Here is a 22,105-nt window from a genome sequence, read left to right on the forward strand (position 1 = left end):
TACTGCAAATATTGTTCATTGTTTTGCTTTGTTCTTATTTGTTACCCAACAAGTTCAGTCTCCATCTTGGGTCTAAACAATCATGCAAGAGATATATCATCTGGTTACAGGGGTTGAGAGCTGACTATACAGCACAGTAGCACAATCGCTTCACAGCTCCAGGGTCCCAGGTTCGATTCCGGCTTGGGTCACTGTCTGTGCGGAGTCTGCACATCCTCCCAGTGTGCGTTTCCTCCGGGTGTTCCGGTTTCCTCCCACAGTCCAAAGATGTGCAGGTTAGGTGGATTGGCCATGATAAATTGCCCCTAGTGTCCAGAATTGCCCTTACTGTTGGGTCGGGTTACTGGGTTATGGGGATAGGGTGGAGGTGTTAACCTTGGGTGGGGTGCTCTTTCCAGGAGCCGGTGCAGACTCGATGGGCCGAATGGCCTCCTTCTGCACTGTAAATTCTATGTAAAAAAATATGTAAAATGCTGATACCATCGCCTTTCTGAAGAGGGCAGTATGTCTAAGTGGTTTTGCACCTCAGGCAGCTTTTAGCTATCCAGGAGGGACAGAATATAATACTTACTATTATTATGATAATCTCTCTCATGCACTCTCTCTCTCCCTGTCACATGTTTGTTTCAAAGATGTACAAATGATTAATGTGCTTTTCTTTTTTTAGTTTTACCCTCTTTGTCACTCAAAATTGAATCAATGTGAATCCCCAAAATGTGGATAAAATGCCAAGCAAAGAGGGAATGATACACTCAATCATCAAGGAATGGGGTGAGCAGGAATACAGAGAAAGCAATGCTAAATGCAAGAGGAGGAACCTCAATAATGTATCAGTAAGCAGACCAGTTAGTATCAATTGTAATGTATCTAACTAAGAGGTGATGCTCGAAAGGTCTTGCAGAAACCACAGGACCAAATTTCTTAGAGCCCGATCACTGCCACCAAAATTGGGGAAACTGAGAAATTCTGGCTATCACGGACCCAAATCCCAGAAGCAGGGTTGCTAATAGAAAGACAGAGGGCCTTACAAATTCATGGTGATGCATGGAGCTAGGAATTTCAGAGCTGGTAGCTGAGTTGAACATGCTCAACAGATGCCACGGTAGACGAGTTCCAACAACACACAAATGACTGGAAACACTTCCCAGATCTTGCAGTGCTGTTGCGGAGGGAGTTCCAGGATTTTGAGCCAGTGACAGTGAAGGGACAGCGATATATTTTCAAAGTCAAAATGGCGAGTGGCTTGGAGAGCAACTTCCAGGTGGTGTTCTTGCCCTCTCTAGATGATAGTGGTCATGGGTTTGGAAGGTGCTGTTGAATGAATCTCAGTAAGTTCCAACAATATATCTTGCAGATGGTACACACTGCTGCTACTGTGTATCAGTGGTGGAGGGAGTGAATGTTTCTGGATGGGATGCCAAATAAGCGGGCTGCTTTGTCCTGGATGGTGTCGAGCTTCTCGAGTGTTGTTGGAGCTGCCCTCATCCAGGCAAGTGGACAGTATTCCATCACACTCCTGACCTGTGCTTTGCCGATGCAGGACGGTCTTTGTGGTGTCAGGAGGCGAGTTATCTGCTGCAGGATTCCCAGCTTGTGATCTGCTCTTGCCGCTAAAATATTAAATAGTCCAGTTCAGTTTCTGGTCAAAGTTGACGCTTAGAATGTTGATAGTAAGCGATATTGCAATGGTAATGCCATTGAAGGACAAGGGGCGATGGTCAGATTCTCTCTTGTAGGAGATGGCCATTGCCTGGCACTTGTGTGGCACAAATTTTATTTGCCACTTCTCAACCCAAACTTGGATATTGTCCAAGTCTTGTTACATTAGAGTGCGGACTGCTCCAGTACCTGAAAAACTGCAAATGGTGCTGGATAGGCTGGGGCTTTCTTCCCTGGAGAGTAGGAGGCTTAGGGATTATCATATAAAGGTCTAGAAAATAATGAGGGCCTAGATAAGGTAGACAGTCAACATCTTTTCCCAAAGGTAGGGGAGGCTAAAACTAGAGGGCATAGGTTTAAGTAAGAGGGGAGAGATACAAAAAAGTCCAGACGGGCAATTCTTTCAAAGAGGGTGGAGAGGCAATTGGGACTAGTTTAGTGGTAAAAGCTGGGCGGTATGGACAAGTTGGGCCATAGGACGTGTTTTCATGTTGTAAACTTCTATGACTCGAGGTGAACCCAGAAGGGAGGGGGACAGAGTTGGAGGGACTATCATTCAAACAAGCCCAAAACAAATTCTGCTACCTGGGGATCCAAATTGCCCATAACTGGACATGGATACACAAATGGAACCTGACAAGTCTGCTGGCGAACATTCCAATTCCCGCTAGCAGAGAGAGTGCAGACAATGAAAATCAACATACTACCCAGGTTCCTCTGTTCAGATCCTCCCCGATGTACATCCCCAAGGCCTTCTGCAACACAGTAGATAAACTAATCATGGCATGTCTGTGTGTGTGTGTGTGTGTGTGTGTGTGTGTGTGTGTGTGAGTGAGTGAGTGATCCAAGAAAAGGCCCTACAAAGAAAAAGTAGCATGGGAGGCTTGGCCCTCCTAAACCTACAGTTCTACCACTGAGACGGGTGGAGGAATCTGGAGCAGAATGGGTGAGGATAGAGGAAGTTCCTGCATAGGGACGCCCCCTCCAAGCCCTTGTCACAACTGCTCCCATCCTCTCCGACCAAACACTCAATAATCTCAATGGTGGTAGCCATGCTCCAAACGTGGTATCAAATAAGACAACACTTTGGCCTAACCGAAATGTTCACTATGGCCCCATCCGTAACAATCACGCCTGCAGCAATGGACACCACCTGCAAACGGTGGAGGCAGGACAAGGGGACACTGACAGTTAGCAACGTGTACACAAAAGACATACTAGCGACCCTGGAGGAACTCAGGGAGAGGTTCAAACTACCTAAAGGGAACGAGAGGAGATATATACAGGTCAAGAAAGTCCTCTGTAGGGAAGTGACAACATACCCCCAGAAGCCTGTACACTTGCTAGCTGAGGAACTGTTAGACGTGGGTGATCTGGGGAAAGGGAACTGTGGGGATCTGTATGGACGACTGTTGGAGGATTTGAGTGTAGGAATACTGTAATTGTATAGGGTATTGGTGAGCCCCGCCTGGGATATTGTGTGCAGTTTTGTTGTCCTTATCTGCGGAAGGATGTTCTTGCTATGGAGGGAGTGCAGCGAAAGTTTACTAAGCTGATCCCTGGGATGGCGGGATTGTCATATGAGAGGAGACTAAATCAGTTAGGATTATATAGAAGAGTGAGGGGGATCTCATAGAAACTTAGAAAATTCCAACAGGATTAGACACGGTAGATTAAGAAAGAATTTTCCCAATGGTGGGGGAGTCGAGAACTAGGGGTCATAGTTTGTGGATAAGGGGTAAACCTTTTAGGACTGAGGTGAGGAGAAATTTCTTCACCCGGAGAGTGGTGAATCTATGGAATTCACTACCTCAGAGAGGAGCTACGGCCAAAATGTTGTACAATTCTAACAAGGAATTAGATATAGCTCTAGGGGCTAAAGGGATCAAGTGATATGTGGAGGGGAAAGTTGGGATCAGCGTACTGAACCTGATGATCAGCCTTGTCATAACGAATGGCGGAGCAGGCACGAAGGGCTGAATGGCCTCCTCCTGCTTCTATTTTCTATGTTCACGCTCCCCCCGGACAAGACATGGGGAAAATGGGAGCAAGAACTAGGCATGGAAGTAGGAGGAGAACTGTGGATCAAAGCACTAAACAGGGCGATCTCCACCTCCATATGTGCAGGGTCGAGCCTAATGCAACTGAAGGTGGTGCACAGAGCGCACTTAACCAGAACCTAAATGACAGGTTCTTCCTAGAGGTGGAGGTCAAATCAAATGGTGCCAGGGAGGCCCAGCCAACCACATCCACATATTCTGGGCCTGCCCCAGACTTGTTGGGTTCTGGGCGATCTTCTTTGAGGCAACATTCAAGGTTGTGGGGGTGAGGGTGGAGCCATGTCCAACGGTGGTGGTCTTCAGGGTTTCAGATCAGCCAGAACTATAGGGGGGCATTGCCCCAGCCTCCCTAATCACTCAGTGAAGAATCCTGCTCGGCTGGCGAACAGCAGTACCACCCAAAGCTGCAGACTGGCTGTCTGACCTTTCAGAATTCCTCCACCTGGAGAAGATAAACTTTGCACCATCCATGGGTTGGAAGAGGGCGTCTACAAGACATGGGAGCCATTTATTAAGTTGTTCCAAAAGCGGTTTTGACATAGCTGCAGGGGACAGGCCCCAGCCGTAAGGCAAGCAGGAAAAGGCAGAGGGAGCAACGACACGCTGGGCAAGGCAAGCTAGGGCCAACACTGGGCAGTCCAACTAAGCACAGCAGCCAAAGGGGGCCCTTAGCCACGGGGGTGGGGACACGTGTAAATATGTGTAATGTTTGTTTGCATCGTTTTTGTTCTCTTCTTCTTGCTGTTCAGCTTATCTCTCACTTGTAATTTTAAGTTTTTCTTTGGTGGCTTTGCTCAACACAACACAAATTTAAAGCACAAACTGGAATGTGTAACACAAGAATGTGTAAACCAATATATTTTTTTTAATGAATTAGCTTTCGAATATGCTGTGTTCAAAAAGAATCGAATGAATTCAATGGGTAAGCAGCTAAACTTCATGGAGTAGGATGTTCCTGGCTTCAATCCTCAGTTTGTGGTGTGTTAACTAACCTCAGCCTGGTCAGCTGGAAGTGATACAAGCGACACAACAAACATATACACACACAAAGTATGATTCCATTTATGTCACAGCATCTTGATCCAACCAAATGAAAAATATTGGTGAATAGCCACTATTGTGCAGATCCCCACTCGATGAGGTAAATCCCCGATTGGTGACAATAACTTGAATTATATTATTTCTGGAAAATACATTTAATTAAACAGAAAGAACAGCATTTGTCAAGGAAGACTGATCTTGCAATTGGTTCAAATTCTGCCTTGAAGTTGAAAATGAAAATCGCTTATTGTCACGAGTAGGCTTCAAATGAAGTTACTGTGAAAAGCCCCCTAGTCGCCACATTCCAGCACCTGTCCGGGGAGGCTGTTACGGGAATCGAACCATGCTGCTGGCTTGCCTTGGTCTGCTTTCAAAGCCAGCGATTTAGACCAGTGAGCTAAACAGCCCCTGTTGGACTGCATGTTTACAAGTGACTGGAATTGCCAGTTTTCTGATAAAACCTGATGCAACTCCTGACTCAAAATAGAACACTTCAAAATAAATCAGCAGGTGCGTCACAGTGTATCACTATGTTGCTAAGAATATAAAGGCTTCAATTTTAATAAGATTTGAGTGGCACATAGGAAGTGGAATTCTCAGTGCAAGTGGAGTAAGTGGCCCTCAAGACACATCATCTTGCTTGGTAAAGGATTAGCTTGCAAGTGTGAATTTGGTGTTCATTGTTTGTGCCACATGACACCACTGTCTCAGCCTCAACAAAACTGAAGACACACTTCTCTCCTGATTCTACGTCTTCATCTCATTTTAACACTTCTGTGGCCAGTGACATACTTTACATTATGCAGGAGTACTGTCCGAGTGTCACACCACATATTTGCAGCTGTGCTGAGATCTCTCAGATCCTAGGTGCAGTTAAAGACAAAGATGGTGAGCAGAATCAAAATGTTCCACCATCGAGAAGCAGAGAAAGCCAGTGCCCAAGACACCAACCACAATTCTTACAAAGTACCCCAATAAACACAATGGTCTAGGCACAGGCTTAGGATAGTCAACTCACTTAGGCTCCTGGCTACAGAACAATAAAATTGCATTTGGGGAAGAATTAGTCACAAATCTGTAAAGTAATCGACAACCTCACACAGTGAGGTAGTCAGTAACAGATGATAAACTGAAACTTGAGACGAATGCAGCAAAGAATGCTTTGACTAGTTGTGGTTAAATTGTATTGTTGGGCAGAGGGCAAACGTTTTTCACATTCCTAGCTTACTTCCATATAATTGAAAGATCTTTTCATGTACATTCAACATTACATAAATATTTACATAAGTTGTTATTTTGGATTACAATATCATTAAAATTGCATGCACACACACATATCTGCAAGTTTCTTACAGAAGTGACAGCATTTCAAAATTATTTAAGTGGCTGTGAATGGAACTTTGGAATGTTGCGTCAAGAAAGATGCTATAAAAGTCTTGCATTTATAATGCATCTTTGACTTTTATTGGCGTTTTACAGCTGATTAAGTTCATCTGAATTGTAGGCAGCCTACAGATGTACAGCAAGCTCCCACAAACAACGCAATATGATTGATTGAAGGATACCTGCTTGCCACGACACCAGATTAACTCCCCGGCTCTTTTTGATAGTGTATCATACATTCATCCGAACCGCAGACAGGGCCCCATTCTCACTCTGACATGCTGCACTTCCTCAGAATTGCGCTTGGTGCCACAGCCTGGTTTAGTATGCTCAAGTCCTGGAGTGGGATTTTAACCCATAACCCTCTGATTCAGAGGCAATTGTGTAATCAACTGAGCCACAGATGACACTGCAGATCTTCAAATTCCATTTTGCAAGTATATCCCGAAACAAGTAAGTGAGGTTCAAAGAGAATTCTGCAAGAGACCCTGCATGTATACATGTTTTAAAATCCCTTTTTAGAAAATGCATGGAGGTCAGCAACATGTTTGTCAAACACTATTCTGGCAGAATTAATTTTTTTTTGGGTTTGAACTAGAAAAACTAGGTAAAGAATCCAGACTGCTCAAAGTGCAGACATGCATTTTTTAACATTTGTTCTTGGGATGCGAGCATCATTGTAAAGGCTAGCAGGTATTTCCCCTCACCCACTACAGCATTGGACCAAATAACTATTGCTTCACAACACCGGTAAAAGTGGATGATTAAATGCACTTTTCAATACTGATCCGACTCCACAGTCGAATAGATTTTCAAATTGTCAATAAAGAATAAATAATAAAAATGCCCAGACTGTGACCTCTAAAGTGGAGAGATAAGGGAATTGGCAATTGCATGCCTAAAGCCTGGTCCACAGGGTGGGTTAATACCGGAGGGAAAGAATTATATATCCTTAGCACAATATCTGGTGAAAGGTGTACAGCAGCAGCAGCTACCACCACAGCCATACCAAGCTGCAGAGAACAGTCCGCTCTGAAAACAAGTTATTGCTAAAAGGGCATAGTTAAAATCCAAAGCTTGAACTAAAGATTATGCATTCGCTAAAACTGAAGACTGTTTTCCCAAATGCACATAAAAAAATCCTGTGCATGATAATTATTTGCTGGAGTTAGCTCAGATTTATATAATATTGCATGTTGTTTAGGAAAGGGGACATCTCACAGAATTAAGGAATTTACATTCGGCCCATCGAGTCTGCATCGGCCCTTGGAGAGAGCACCCTACTCAAGCCCATGCCTCCACCCTATCCCCATAACGCAGTAACCCCACTTAACCTTTTTTGGATACTAAGGGCAATTTAGCATAGCCAATCCACCTAACCTGCACATCTTTGGACTGTGGGAGGAAACCGGAGCACCCAGAAGAAACACAACGCAGACACGGGGCGGACGTGAAAACTCCGCACAAACAGTGGCCCAAGCCAGGAATCGAACCTGTGACCTGTTAAGGAAACATAGGGAGTTGGGAGTAACTTCATGTGATACAGCATGTGTAGACTCATCAGTGCAGTTAAGCGTACTGTTGCAGTCTACTGCAGTCCTTCTTGTCATTTGTTTTTCTTTTAAGTCAATATTAATAATAATCTTTATCAACTGATTACAAAATAGTTGGATTGTTCCGCCCTGATTTGCATCTATTTTCTCACCAGCAGAACCAGTGTTCCAAGCTTCTGGGCTTTTTGAGAGAAAATGGGAGTAGGCCATTTGGCCCTTCAAGCATGCTCCACCATTCACTATGATCATGGCTGATAATCCAACTCAACAGCGAGCCCCCCCCCCCCCCCCCCCCCCCCCCCCCCCCCCCCCGGCATATCCTTTGACCCCATTAGCTCCAAGAGCTATATCTAACTTCTTCTTGAAAACATACAATGTTTTGGCCTAAATTACTTTACGGCAACAAATTGCACAGGCTTACCATTCTCATGGTGAAGGCATGTCTCCTCATCTCAGTCCAAAATGGTCTACCCAGGTCCACAGACTATGGCCGCTGGTTCTGGATGACCTCACCATCAGGAATATCCTTCTTGCAACTACCCCGTCCAGTCCTGATAGAACCTTTCTAGGAGGTCCCCCTCATTCTTCGGAACTCTTAACAAATATAATCCAAAGTGACTCAACCTCTCCTCATACGCCAGTCCCACCATCACAGGAAATCAGTCTGGTAAACCTTTGCTGTACTCCCTCCATAGCAACATCCTTCCTCAGATAAGGAGACCAAAACTGCACACAATACTCTAGATGTGGTCTCACCAAGGTCCTTTATATTTGCAGCAAGATATCCCTGCTCGTGTACTGTAATCGTCTCACTATGAATGCCAGCATATTATTTGTTTTCTTTACCGCCTGCTGCACCTACATGTTTACTTTCAGCGATCAGTATACGAGGACTTGTAGGTCTCATTGCACGTTCCGCGCTCTCAATTTATAGATTTTCAGATAATAATCCGCCTTCCTTTTTTTTTTGCTACCAAATGCTACCTCACATTTATCCACATCATACTGCATCTGCCATTCACTCACTCAACTTGTCGAAATCACACTGAAGCATCTCTGCATCCTCCTCAGCTCACCCTCTCACACAGCTGTGTCATCTGCAAATTTGGAGATATTACACTTAGTTCCCTCATCTAAATCATTAATATATATTGAGTAATTGGGATCCCAGCACTGCCTGCTATTCGGAAAAAGACCAGTTTACTCCTACTCTCTGCTTCCCGTCTACCAACTAGTTTTCTATCCATTTTAATACACTACCCCCAATCCCTTATGCTTTCGTTTTAGATGCTAATCTCTTGTTGTGGGACTTTGTCCAAAGTCTTCTAAAAGTCTATATAAACCATATCCACTGACTCCCTTCATCAACTCTATCAACTCTACTAGTTGCATCCTCGAAGAATTCAAGTAGATTTGACGAGCAGGATTTCCATTTCATAAATCCATGCTGACCCTGTATGCGTCTGCTACTGTTCTCCAAGTGCTTGGTTATCAAGTCTTTTATAATGGACTCTTCGCATTTTCCCCATAACTGACATCAGACAGACAGTTCTAAAATTTAGTGTTTTCTTTCTACCTCTCTTTTTAAATAGTGGGGTTACATTAGCTACCCTCCAATCTGTAGGAACTGTTCCATAGTCTATAGAATTATAAAAGATGGCAAACAAACAATGTATACATTGTTTCCAGGACCACTTCCTTTAATACTCTGGGATGTAAATATCAGGCCCTGGGGAATTAACGGCCTTCAATCTCATCAATTCCCTATTAATTATTCGAGTTCTTTCCCTTCACTAAACCATTATTTGTATCCTCTTTTGTGAAGACAGAACCAAAGGGTGTATTTAATTGGTCAGCCATTTCTTTGTTCCCCATCAAAACCTCCCCTGCTTCTGACTGTAAGAGACATTTGTCTTCACCAACCTTTTTCTCTTCACATACCTGTAGAAAGGTTTAGTCAGGTTTATACTTCCCGCAAGCTCACAATCATACTTTATTTTTCCCTTCCTCATCAATCCGTGTCCTCCTTTGCTCAATTCTAAACTGCTCCCAACCCTCGGGTCTGTTGTTTTTTTCTGGCCACTTTGTATGCCTCTTAGTTGGATCTAATTTCTCTAATCTCTCATTTCCCTTTTACTTTCATGCAAGACAGGAATAAACATTGTTTCAGTTCACCTATGCGCTCTTCGAATTTTTGCTATTGCCTATCCCACCGTCATCTCTTTAAGTAAAGTTTCCCAACCCACCATAGCCAACTCGCGCTTCATACCATTGTCGTTTCCTTAATTATGATTCAGGACCCTAGTCAGGTTCAGGACCCTCATCTCAGAATCAACAAAGGAACTCTCCAATTTGATGATGAATTCTACCATATTATGGTCATTCATCCCAAGGGGCCTCACACGACTAGACAGTCAATTATTATTTTCTCTTCACAAAATGCCCAGTCTAGGATGGCCTGTTCTCTAGCTGGTTCCTTAGAGTATTGGTCCAGAAAAGCATCCCATAAACATTCCAGGAATTCCTCCTCTATGGCATTGTTACGAATGGAATTTTCCCAACTTCAATGCTGATTAAAGTCACCCATAATTTCAGATGTTCCTTCATTGCATGCATCTCTAATTTCCTGTCTAGAGCCATTCCCAAGATCACCACTACAGTACGGGGTCTATATACAAGCCCCATAAACGTTTTTTGTCCCTTGGCATTTCTCAGCTCTAACCACACAGATTCCACATCGGACTAATATCTTTCCTCACTATTGTATTAATTTCCTCTTTAACCAGCAATGCAACCCCATCGCCTTTTCCTTTTTGACTGTCCCTCCTAAATACGGAATACTACTGGATCTTCAGTTCTCATCCCTGGGCACTCTGCAGTCATGTCTCCCCAATCCCAACGTATCATACCAATTTACATCTATTTGCTTGATTAATTCATCCACTTCACTGTGAATGCGCTGCGCCGTAAGGCACAACACCTTAAAAGGCTTGCCTTTTTAGCATTACTTGTCCCATTCCCACTATTGTCACTAAGGCTGTTAACCCGCTGGCTGTTCACCCTCCCCATTCAGAACATCCTGGAGCCACTTGGAGACACCTTTGACCCTCACACCACGGAGGCAGCATAGCATCCTGGAGTCTCATTTACGGTCACAGAAACAGCATCTATTCCCCTTCTAACTGAATTCCCTATAACTATTGCATTACCACACTTTTCATTCCTCTTCTGTGCAGCACAGCCAACCGTGGTGCAATGCATTTGGCTGTTACTGCTTTCCCTTGAAATCCTATTCCCTCAACAGCAGCCAAAGCACTATATCTGTTTTGCAGGGAAATAGCCAGAGGAGATTCCTGCATCCTCTTGCTCTGCCTGGTAGTCACCCATTTCCTTCCTGCCTGAGGGGTGGCCACCTCTCTGTATGTGTTATCCACAATACTCTCCACCTCACGGGTGCTCCATAGTGGCCACAGCCATGGCTCCAGCACCAAAACTCAGGCTTCCAGGAGCTGCACTTCCTGGCTGCGGGCAGTGGAAATGTTCCCGGCTTCCCACATAGTGCAGGAAGAGCACATCATGGCTTTGACCTTTCCTGCTATGATTTACACTTTTAAATTAAATTAAGCATTTTGGAAGATTCTTAAAATAAAATGATCTCCAGGGCCCTTCTCCTCTGCTCCTGCTTGTTGCAGAATACAGCCCTTACAAATGATGAACTACAAAATAAGACTTTAAAAACCTCAAGCGAGAGTAGTGAACATTTAGCCGACTGTACTCACGGTACTCAAAGATCACCAACCGTTAACAAAGGGGCCTCTCTTTCTCAGTCACCCGTTAGCACTCTACAGCAGCCTGAAGCAGCACTCCATTGCAGATCCTGACATGTAACACCAGTGGGGTTCTTTAAATTGTTTGTAAGTTAGTATGGTATCGTTAAGATGTCAGGCAATTTAATTAATTCAGTTTCACCGTTTTGGCATGGTAGGATCAAACGTAACATCTGTGTTAGTAGTGTACATCACTACATTGTGATATTAATGTTCCACTGGAATAAGTCTTTTCTATTAAGTCTGTGATTTCAATGAGTAATGCCTACCGTCAGCTCACAAGTCTGCAGATTCATCAATTTAATAGTTTAAATGTTTTAAGACATGCTGACACCCACACACACAAGCACCATTTTAGTCAATGAATCAGAGAACTGTTATTTTAATCTGTGCTATTGAGAACAATGAACAAAAAGTATGTTAAAGGAATTAACAAAACCTGAGCCACAACTGGTAACCCACACTTCCATCCATGTGGCCAAATTGTCCAAAAACAAATGTATGTCAAAATACCTGTTTAAAAGGATGAGCAGATTAAGCAGTAATTTCAGCACCTTTTAAGATAGAGTGGACTAACATTTGATTTGTTTTTTAACAAATCGAAATGAGAGGGTAGACAGCATTAAGTGCAGAGAAATAAATTGAGAAATAATAAAATGGATGGAATTCAACAAATGAAGTAACTTCCAGATACAGAACATCAAGGTTTAATTTTCAATTCTTTGGATAGTTATTTTTAAACAAAGGAACTATATGCACTGAACATGTCAGCATGGAGCAGCAACACCAGGAGTAAATACTGGTGTAAGTGATTTACCAACATAGAGAGACAGATGACTGTTAATTTTACTGTTTGAAAATTTGTTCAACAGTAGAAAATTATACCAACAGCAACGGAAACAGTGCTTTCAATCACTCCACAGTTTATTCCTGAAATTTTGCAGTACTGCAATCCAACATAAAATGCACTAAACCATAATTAGTGGACTAGAATCATAATCATTGTGTTGACCTGACGGCAAAATGCTCTGGATATTAAACATATTTTGTTGTCAATCTTCTTTCAAGCAAGCAGAGTAGTGGCAATTTCCAATAGTGTGACACTATTATTTGGAGGCTGTCAACATTCATTGCTCAGATCAGCATCACTGCTGCATGGGAGATGCCAAATTACAAACCTTTTGTTTAAACCTGGGCACACCAATAAAACATATAGTACTCACAAATGTTCCCAGTAACGAATTCAGCAGAAAAATTCTTCCACCTGCAGAGGAATGGTCCATCTGCATATCCTCGTGTCACAAACCACAGAATCGATCAAGTAAATATCCGGTCTGTGATCATCACTGCTCGAGTGGAAAGCCCTCAACACAAGGAATCCCTTCTGCCAGCAGTAGTTAAGGAAAATAAAATAAACTGCTCTACTCGAATGCTGCAGCACAAGAGCCGATAGAAACCGGTTCCTGCTGGTTTAAATAGAACCACTTTGCAACATTCGATGAATTGCACAGACCCAAGACTTTAACTACAGTGTCTCACGCTAAATGTACAAAAGGCAACGTGTGCACGGTACACAATGTCAGCTAACATTGTATTCATTTCCTCAATCGAAGCTCATTCACCAAGATCACAACAGCAGCATTTCTACATCGCAAAACTTGGTAAAAATTCTCATAGCTTTGTAGCCTCTGTAGAAAATTATACTCCACACAGCAATGTTATATGGTGTTACACAGCTTAATTTTTTTTTATGAAAAAGACTAGGAAAATAATGAAGTTATATTAGGAACAGGTGCCATTATGTTGTGAGAGAACTCTCAACTAATTGAGACTGAGAAAGCACAAATTTTGATCCAGCCATTGTCAACTTGGAATAAAGCAAGCGTGCATGGGTATTATATATACACAACAGATAAAAGTGACGTATAATTATCTGTCATGCAGCTTTATAAAATAAATACCAACTGCAAAGATTAAAACCAGCGTGTTTCAGGTTTGATTATTCTTTGCTTCAAATTGATCTTCAGCAGCCTGAACGAGGCTATCAGCCTTGCTACAGGATTACTGGTGTGCAGTTTTTCCATTTTCCACAGTCATATTGCCTCAATTCAGAGCTCTATAGTTACCATTCTGAGAATGGAATAGAAGATTAAAAGGCAATTTAAGCAAAGCTGCTCATCTTTCATAACTGTATCATTGTGAAGTGCCACTGGGCGCAGCACAACAAGCCAGTCACTGGCCACAAATCCATCAAATGCCTAACCTCTTCCAGTTAAATATCTGGGGTGAACAATTATTATTGTTATTTTGGCTGTGAGCTTTAAAAAAAAATACTGTTACAGGAGGGAAAATGTCTTTAGCAAACTGTGATGCGTTTGCTATTTTATGATACATTAATCCCTCTCGATTTCAATGCTACTTCAATTACACAGCTGGACTCTGTTAAAAAATATATTCATTTGTCATGAGCACTACACAGAAGACAATATAAGCAATGACTTAAACCTGAAAATGTTACCTCGGGTCTGCCAAGTGTCCAGCATATTCTTGGAGAAGGCTGGATTTTGTCAGTGTTACGTTAACTATATGTCATGTTCAATACCCTGTTGTAGGATATGTAATCCTCATCAACATATTGTTAAGACACACAAAACAATATGACACTCAATAGAAAAGGATACTTTACTATTGCGTCTTGCCCACTTAAGACTCAGCATGAACTGTAAATTTCAACTAACTTCTGCAGTTCAAGGTTCAGGAAATGAAAGGCATTTTCTTTTCTGACCCTTTCTTTCTTTTTCACGTACAATCCCACTGGTGCACTCTGATTCTGCCAAACTGTAATCAGAGATTTCCAGACCATGCTTCATGCTGCTTGCACTACTTGTGCTCTGAAGTCGAGGCTTCTGACACCCTATGGTAGAAGCCCTATTGGTAACTTACCAACCAGACAATTTGTAACATGATCCATCCATTCATGCCAAAAGTGACCGTCACTCAAACCACCAGCTGCAGTCAGCTCCAATTTAAAGCAGAAAAGAAACCTACAGCACAATGTTCATTATCAAAAAACCAATGAGATATATTTGTGATGTCAGAAAATAGTGTTGGTCATCCATCCTCCAACTAACTACAGCTGTGTCAAGCTTGTTCAGTCAGCCAAAGCGACAAACATTGATCAAAACCTCCCTCTGCCACGTGTTTACAGGACACTCTGCACATTTGTTGCAATCAATCTGCTAAAATTATACAGTCCTGACATTACTGGCAAGGACACTAACACCTACAAACATTCATGAGTGGACTGGCACTTGAACCACAGGCAACATTTTATCACTGAGACCTTGATTCAGTGTGAAGAAAATAATCATTAGTTTGCAGCATTCAAATCAGACTGCATGGCGAAATGTCACAGAATATGATGCAGCTCTGAAAATACTGCGAAGTACAGTTAGGGGCAGATTAGCCCAAAGGTTCAAAAAGCATTCCGTCCTGGTAAGTGAGAATCCAAGCTAGCCTGTAATGAATTAATTACAACCATGTACTCCACTGAACTACATAGTTTTAGCGAATACAGAACATAATTACATAACTTTAGGTTACAAATTAATACAGCAAACCCAAAACAACACCAGAAAATAGAAAGATCAGCCAACAGAGAAAAGACAAATTTAAGGTTTGAATAGTCAATCCATGAGCGTGAAGGGCCCACGGGTATAATATTACCTCTTAACATCAAGATCGCAAGGAGAATTAATGTTTGGATTCGGAGTGTAGTTCAATGACATCAACTTACAGGCTCGGTATATAACTATTAACTGTTGTTGGATCCAGCAACTGCGTCAAAATATTAATACATTTATAGCATTATTAGAATATATAAGGAAATATAAACTGAGTGAAGGCCACATTGGAAGCCTTCTCCTTCCATAATGTATAGTAAGGTATCTTTAGGATGCAAAGTTTGGAAGCGCAGCCTATGGGCAGCACTCCATTCATTTACAGACTAAAAGCTGGCCTACGTGTACAAAAGAACCAAGAACTAGAAGCAAGAGTAGGCCATCTGACCCCTCTAACCTGCTCCGCTATTCAATAAGACCGTGGCTGATCTGTGTGTGGACTCAGCTCCACTTAGCCACCCACTCACCGTAACCTTTTATTCATTTACTGTTCAAAAATCTATCTACCTTTGCCTTAAAAACATTTAACGAGGTAGCCTCAACTGCTTCACTGGGCAGGAAATTTCACAGGTTCAGGGCCCTTTGAGTGAAGTTCCTCCACAACTCAGTCCTAAATCTGTTCTCCTTATTCTGAGGCTATGCACCCTAGTTCTAGTTTCACGCCTGTGGAAACAGCCTCCCTTCTTCTATCCTATGCATTTCCCTTCATAATTTTATTTGTTTCGATAAGATCCCCCCCTCATTCTTCTGTAGGATGAGTTCTCAAAATAAAAAGTAATTTTCCCCGTGTCCCCAGGCTTCTTTTGCCAGCTGACTGGACATTTTGGGCATGTTATGTGTAAATAGGCCTGTCTCAAGCGTGATGCTGAAACCAGCCTGGGCATAAGCATACTTCAGTCATGACATACACACACTGACATATTAAACAATTTCTGCTGGCTTATAAAGGCAGTAAACAGCTGAATATGATGAAACATTGAAAGATTCACAAAAGCTCCATTAGTTAATTGTCCACCCTGAGGATAACAGCATATATGCATTTAAGTGGAAGCTACACGAGGTGAAAGGATTAGAACAAGATGTTGACAAGAGTTAAATTAAATAAATAAGACAGGATGTTTGTGTGGAGCATAAACACTGGCACAGACCAGCTGGTCTGAATGGCCTGTTCCTGTGCTGTAAATTCTATGCAATTAAATACAGACCAGGAGATTTATACTTGATAGAAGAAATTATTGTGCAAGGCTTGAAGTCATGAGGCATTAATGTAAAAGCACCTGTTGACAAGTTTCAAATGGCAGTTTATTGGATAGCATTCTGATTTCCCTTTCTTTGTGTTGCCATAATCAACTGCATCTTCTTTTTTTTTAATTTAGAGTACCCAATTCATTTTTTCCAATTAAGGGGCAATTTAGCGTGGCCAATCCACCTAACCTGCACATCTTTGGGTTGTGGGGGCGAAACCCACACAAACACGGGGAGAATGTGTAAACTCCACACGGACAGTGACCCAGAGCCAGGATCGAACCTGGGACCTCGGCGCCGTGAGGCAACAGGGCTAACCCACTGCACCACTGTGCAGCCCATCAACAGCATCTTCAAAGGAAAAGTAGCGACTGAGCAATATCGGGGGGGGGCGATAATCAAAAACAAAAAAAAAATTCTGGACAATCTCAGCAAATCTAACAGCATCTGTGGAGAGTCTGGATGACTCTGTCAAAGAATAATCAAAAAAACTTGGTTCGAAACGTGGGTTTTGAGAAGACAACTCAAGGGGAGGTAGGAGGCAACAAAACAGAGGTTTAAGCAGAGAATAAGGTCAGGAAAGTTAAGACCATCATACAAGTAGTAATGGGGAAAGAAGCAAACAAGCTATAGGGCCGAATGGACAGAGAAATAAGACTGAAAGATTGCGATGTTAGAAATGTTAAACACCATGGTGGAAATTGTAAACAAGATTTAAACTCAATGTCTTGGACACTTGGAGCCAGTAGAATTCAATAAGGATACAAGTGATGATGAGTGGAAGACTTGAGCGTAGTTGGGTTTTGAACGAGTCCGAGTCCATCTGCGGTAAAACTCAAGGAACCCAGTGAGAAGACACTGGAAAATTTGAGCTTGAGAGATAATAAAAGCACAAATAAAGACAGAAACTGAATTGAATTCCTTTTGTTGCAGTCAGGGAGTCGAAAGGAAATTCTAGCAAAGGAGCTGTTGCTTGGGTCAGGAGAAGCATTAATACAAATGGATCCCCTTTGTGAAGGTCCCCCCGGTACCCTGGTCTCTTATGGAAAGACAGTGAAATGTCACTGGCAATGCGTAAACAGAAGCTGTGGGGCAGCCAGATTAGCTCCATTATGTTGAGTCTGTTCATCTTCCCGCTATACTAAGCCACATAGTCGAAAACACATTCGATAATAGTAACTCAACAGACATTAGGGCTTAGGGGAGGGAAGAGGCAAATTATGTTCCAGTGTTACCATCCCTATTATTTAGTTCACTGATCCCAATATTATATTAAAATTGCATCAAATTAAAGAACAGCTGCAGCACAAAATCAGATCATTTACACCAACAACAAAAACAGAAAATATTGGACAACCTCAGCAGGTCTGACATTATCTGTGGAGAGAGAATGAAGCTAACGTTTCGAGTCTGGATGACTCTTTCTCAAAATTCCTGGTCATTTAGACTAATCGGGTTAGTATTTATACTCAACTCAAGTCTCCTCTCACTCTAGTTAATAATAATCTTTATTATTGTCAAAAGTAGGCTTACATTAACACTGCGACTGTGAAAAGCCCCTCCTCGCCACACTCCGGTGCCTGTTCGGGTACACGGAGGGAGAATTTAGAATGTCTAAAATACCTAACAGCACATCTTTCGGGGCTTGTGGGAGGAAACCAGAGCAAACCCACGCAGACACGGGGAGAACGTGCGGACTCCACACAGACAGAGGCCCATACTGGTAAGCGAACCTGGGACCCTGGTGCTGTGAACCAACAATGGTAACCACTATGCTACCTTTCCACCCTTAGTTACCTTTCTCTAACCTACACCCATATCCATGTATTCATGGGTACACGGTGTAACATGGTTGAAAGATTTGCTTCTGCAAGAAGTTTAATTCATCACTTGCCTCAAATGATATCAACAACCACCAGCACTTCACTCAAGAGTTACAAAGATCAAAATATTCTCTTCATGTGACTCTTTCCCAAACACATTTCATGCTTTGAAGGCCAAAATTACGAACAGTACAGCTGGGTGTTTTCCCACAGCTCAAGCTGATACAGTACGAGAATATCAAACACCTGCTTTGCTGGGATCCTGGCAAGGAAACAAATGCCTCCAGTGCAGCAGCACAAAGAATTCATACACCCACCATTTACACTTCACTGGAATGTGCAAGATATCACGGTTTTCAGAGGATAAATCAGATACAGTAGTACTGTGAAGACATTTTTACACTAACGTGAGAAACAAGGGTGTAAGTAAATTATTTGTAACATTGCAAACAAATTTAGAAACTGAACGAAGAATTGCAAAAATGTTGTATTTTAGGATAGTTGATATTAAACACGTCAGCAAGACTTCCTTCCTAGCTCACTGGGTAAACCTACTGATTGGTTAATTAATAGAAAGCAAAGAGTTGGGATAAATGGGTGTTTCTCTGGTTGGCAATCAGTAGCTAGTGGTGTCCCTCAGGGATCCGTGTTGGGCCCACAATTGTTCACAATTTACATAGATGATTTGGAGTTGGGGACCAAGGGCAATGTGTCCAAGTTTGCAGATGACACTAAGATGAATGGTAAAGCGAAAAGTGCAGAGGATACTGGAAGTCTGCAGAGGGATTTGGATAGGTTAAGTGAATGGGCTCGGGTCTGGCAGATGGAATACAATGTTGACAAATGTGAGGTTATCCATTTTGGTAGGAATAACAGCAAACGGGATTATTATTTAAACGATAAAATATTAAAGCATGCCGCTGTTCAGAGAGACTTGGGTGTGCTAGTGCATGAGTCACAGAAGGTTGGTTTACAAGTGCAACAGGTGATTAAGAAGGCAAATGGAATTTTGTCCTTCATTGCTAGAGGGATGGAGTTTAAGACTAGGGAGGTTATGTTGCAATTGTATAAGGTGTTAGTGCGGCCACACCTGGAGTATTGTGTTCAGTTTTGGTCTCCTTACTTGAGAAAGGACGTACTGGCGCTGGAGGGTGTGCAGAGGAGATTCACTAGGTTAATCCCAGAGCTGAAGGGGTTGGATTATGAGGAGAGGTTGAGTAGACTGGGACTGTACTCGTTGGAATTTAGAAGGATGAGGGGGGATCTTATAGAAACATTTAAAATTATGAAGGGAATAGATAGGATAGATGCGGGCAGGTTGTTTCCACTGGCGGGTGACAGCAGAACTAGGGGGCATAGCCTCAAAATAAGGGGAAGTAGATTTAGGACTGAGTTTAGGAGGAACTTCTTCACCCAAAGGGTTGTGAATCTATGGAATTCCTTGCCCAGTGAAGCAGTTGAGGCTCCTTCATTACATGTTTTTAAGGTAAAGATAGATAGTTTTTTGAAGAATAAAGGGATTAAGGGTTATGGTGTTCGGGCCGGAAAGTGGAGCTGAGTCCACAAAAGATCAGCCATGATCTAATTGAATGGCGGAGCAGGCTCGAGGGGCCAGATGGCCTACTCCTGCTCCTAGTTCTTATGTTCTTATGTTCTTACCAGGACAGTGAGCCATTCAAGGAGGTTCCAAATTCAATCCATGGGTAAATTACCTTGTTGCATACTGAATAGTATTGGGGAACATTATAATAGAGCTCAATACTCCCATGCTAACAGTCCCATACTCCCATTCCTGATCAGTAAACTAACCCTAATTTACCTCAAAACCAGTTCACAATAGCTCAAAGTACATTTTGATATACTTTACAATGCAATCTAGACGTATATTATATATTTTTATATTCAATGTTCCTGTAGCTTTTTACATAGAACAGACAGTGTAGCCACCTGGGGTGGCCACGTCCCAATTCCAAAATGGACACTCGCAAAGAGTGCAGGGAAAAACGGACAACACTAGAAAAACAAGCAGGTACAAGGTTTGCCTGTGGATTGGAACTTGCAGCTCCCAGACAGAACTGAAACTACAAGCCATTAGCATAGTAATGAGCTATCTCCGGGGACAAAAGAGAAACATTTAAACAATCGGTACCAGGGCAGACTCCCCGGCGCCAGTGGAGACTAAAACAAAGGCAGGCCAACGGTTACCATGGGCCCGCCCAGCGATCAGGGAATGACCCTGTTATTGGAGAGAATCGATACAAACGATTGGGACATGGTCCAATTAATTGGGACCAAGTCCACGGTCCGCCCAGAAGGGCATGAAACCCTTTGCACTATAAAACGGAGTCCCCAAGGTCAGAACGCTCTCTGAAGCGCTTGGAAGAACTCTTACTCTTCTTCTTCACCTTCACTTTGGCCTTTGGCTCTCAGCGACAAGAGGCCCGCCAAACACCAGCCAAGTAAGTCTAATGTCAACGCACGCTACGAGATAGGCGCTCCTAGCTACTATTCTATACCAGTTCGAAGCCAGCAGTATCAGAATCGGACAACGGCCATTGTTTCTCTGACTGAGTGGGCCCTCAAAGCTAAGTATAGGCTTTTAGTAGTAGTTGTAGTTTAGTGAGTAGAGTTTGTGCATGAGTAATAATTGACTGTGTGCGTAAATAAATGTGCATTGATTTCAAACTTGGGTGGGTCGCGAAGGACGGCCGGGTTGGGTCCCGAAGGTTGGCCGGTAAAAATAGGTCCCCGAAAAAAAAGTTTGTAGAACACTGATCTACTGGACAGAGTGCTGGTGGCGGACGAATTGGGGGACGCTAGATGCGCGAACATGTTCAGACGAAACTTTGAAGAAATAAGACGAGACACGGGAAAAGTGGGAGGAGGTGCAAGGCATGAACATAGGGTAAGGACTCTGGATTGAAGCACTGCACAGGGCAAACTACACCTCCTCATGCACAAGGCTGAACCTAACGCAACTAAAGGTGGTGCATAGGGTGCACCCAACCAGTACATGACTAAGTGGGTTCTTCCCGGAGGTGGAGGATAATTGGGCACGGTGTCAGGGAGGTCTGGCCAACCACACATCTGGCCCTGCCCCAAACTTTTCGGGGCCTTTTTCGAGGCCATGAGAATGGAGTCATGCCCTTTAGTGGCGGTCTTTAAGATTTTGGAACACCCAAAACTCGTTATGAGGTGGGTCAGGTGACTAGCCTTTGCTTTCCTAATTGCCTGCCGGAGTTTCCTGCTCGCCACGAAAAGTTATGGACTGGCTGTCTTACTTAACAGAATTCCTGAAATTGAAAAACTGAAATTCACCATCAGGGGATCGGAGGAAGGCTTCCAAAACACATGGAGACGCGGAGAACAGAGACACTTCACCAGCCACTTTAGGGAACTGTTCATGGCTAGCAACTTGCGCCGCGGTGGGGTGGGGGCGGGGGAGAGACAGAACCCAAAATATCGAGGTGCAGGAGCCCACAAGCAGCACTACAGAAGCACAGCCCACCAATGGAAAGGCATACTATTCAGACAAGGCCTCACCACACTTGGGACTCTCCGTCCCCCACAGGGAACAATAGAGTGGGGTCTCTACGTTGACACACCAGAACAGAGAGCCGCCAGATCGGGCATGATCCACCAACATAGACCACACCTGTAAAATGTACAGCACAGATACAGCTCAACTGCATAGTGGTTAGAGGCAAAGGAAGGAAAATATTATATTTACATAACCATGGCTGTTTGGGTTATGTTTTAGGTACTTTGATCATATTCTTAGTATGTTTACGACAATGGTGTAGCTGTTTATATTTTATACAAATAAAATTACAG

The 22,105-nt window shown here is 42.9% G+C and overlaps 1 protein-coding gene across 3 annotated transcripts in view; it reads right to left on the minus strand.

Annotated features, from left to right (window-relative positions):
- The window catches only part of tmcc2 (transmembrane and coiled-coil domain family 2), a 183,763-nt gene that overhangs the window by 58,732 nt on the left and 102,926 nt on the right, over nucleotides 1-22,105 (minus strand). Inside the window, exon 1 of one of the 3 annotated variants that reach the window (XM_038820805.1) lies at nucleotides 12,747-13,200. The exons of the other annotated variants lie outside the window; for them this stretch is intronic. Within the exon in view, the coding sequence (XP_038676733.1) occupies nucleotides 12,747-12,812 (66 nt within the window). The 5' untranslated portion in view covers nucleotides 12,813-13,200. Of the gene's footprint in view, nucleotides 1-12,746; nucleotides 13,201-22,105 lie in introns of those variants that run through there. 3 annotated transcript variants of the gene reach the window in all.

The sequence above is a fragment of the Scyliorhinus canicula genome, chromosome 15 (assembly GCF_902713615.1).
Source record: "Scyliorhinus canicula chromosome 15, sScyCan1.1, whole genome shotgun sequence".
Classification (NCBI taxonomy): Eukaryota; Metazoa; Chordata; class Chondrichthyes; order Carcharhiniformes; family Scyliorhinidae; genus Scyliorhinus; species Scyliorhinus canicula.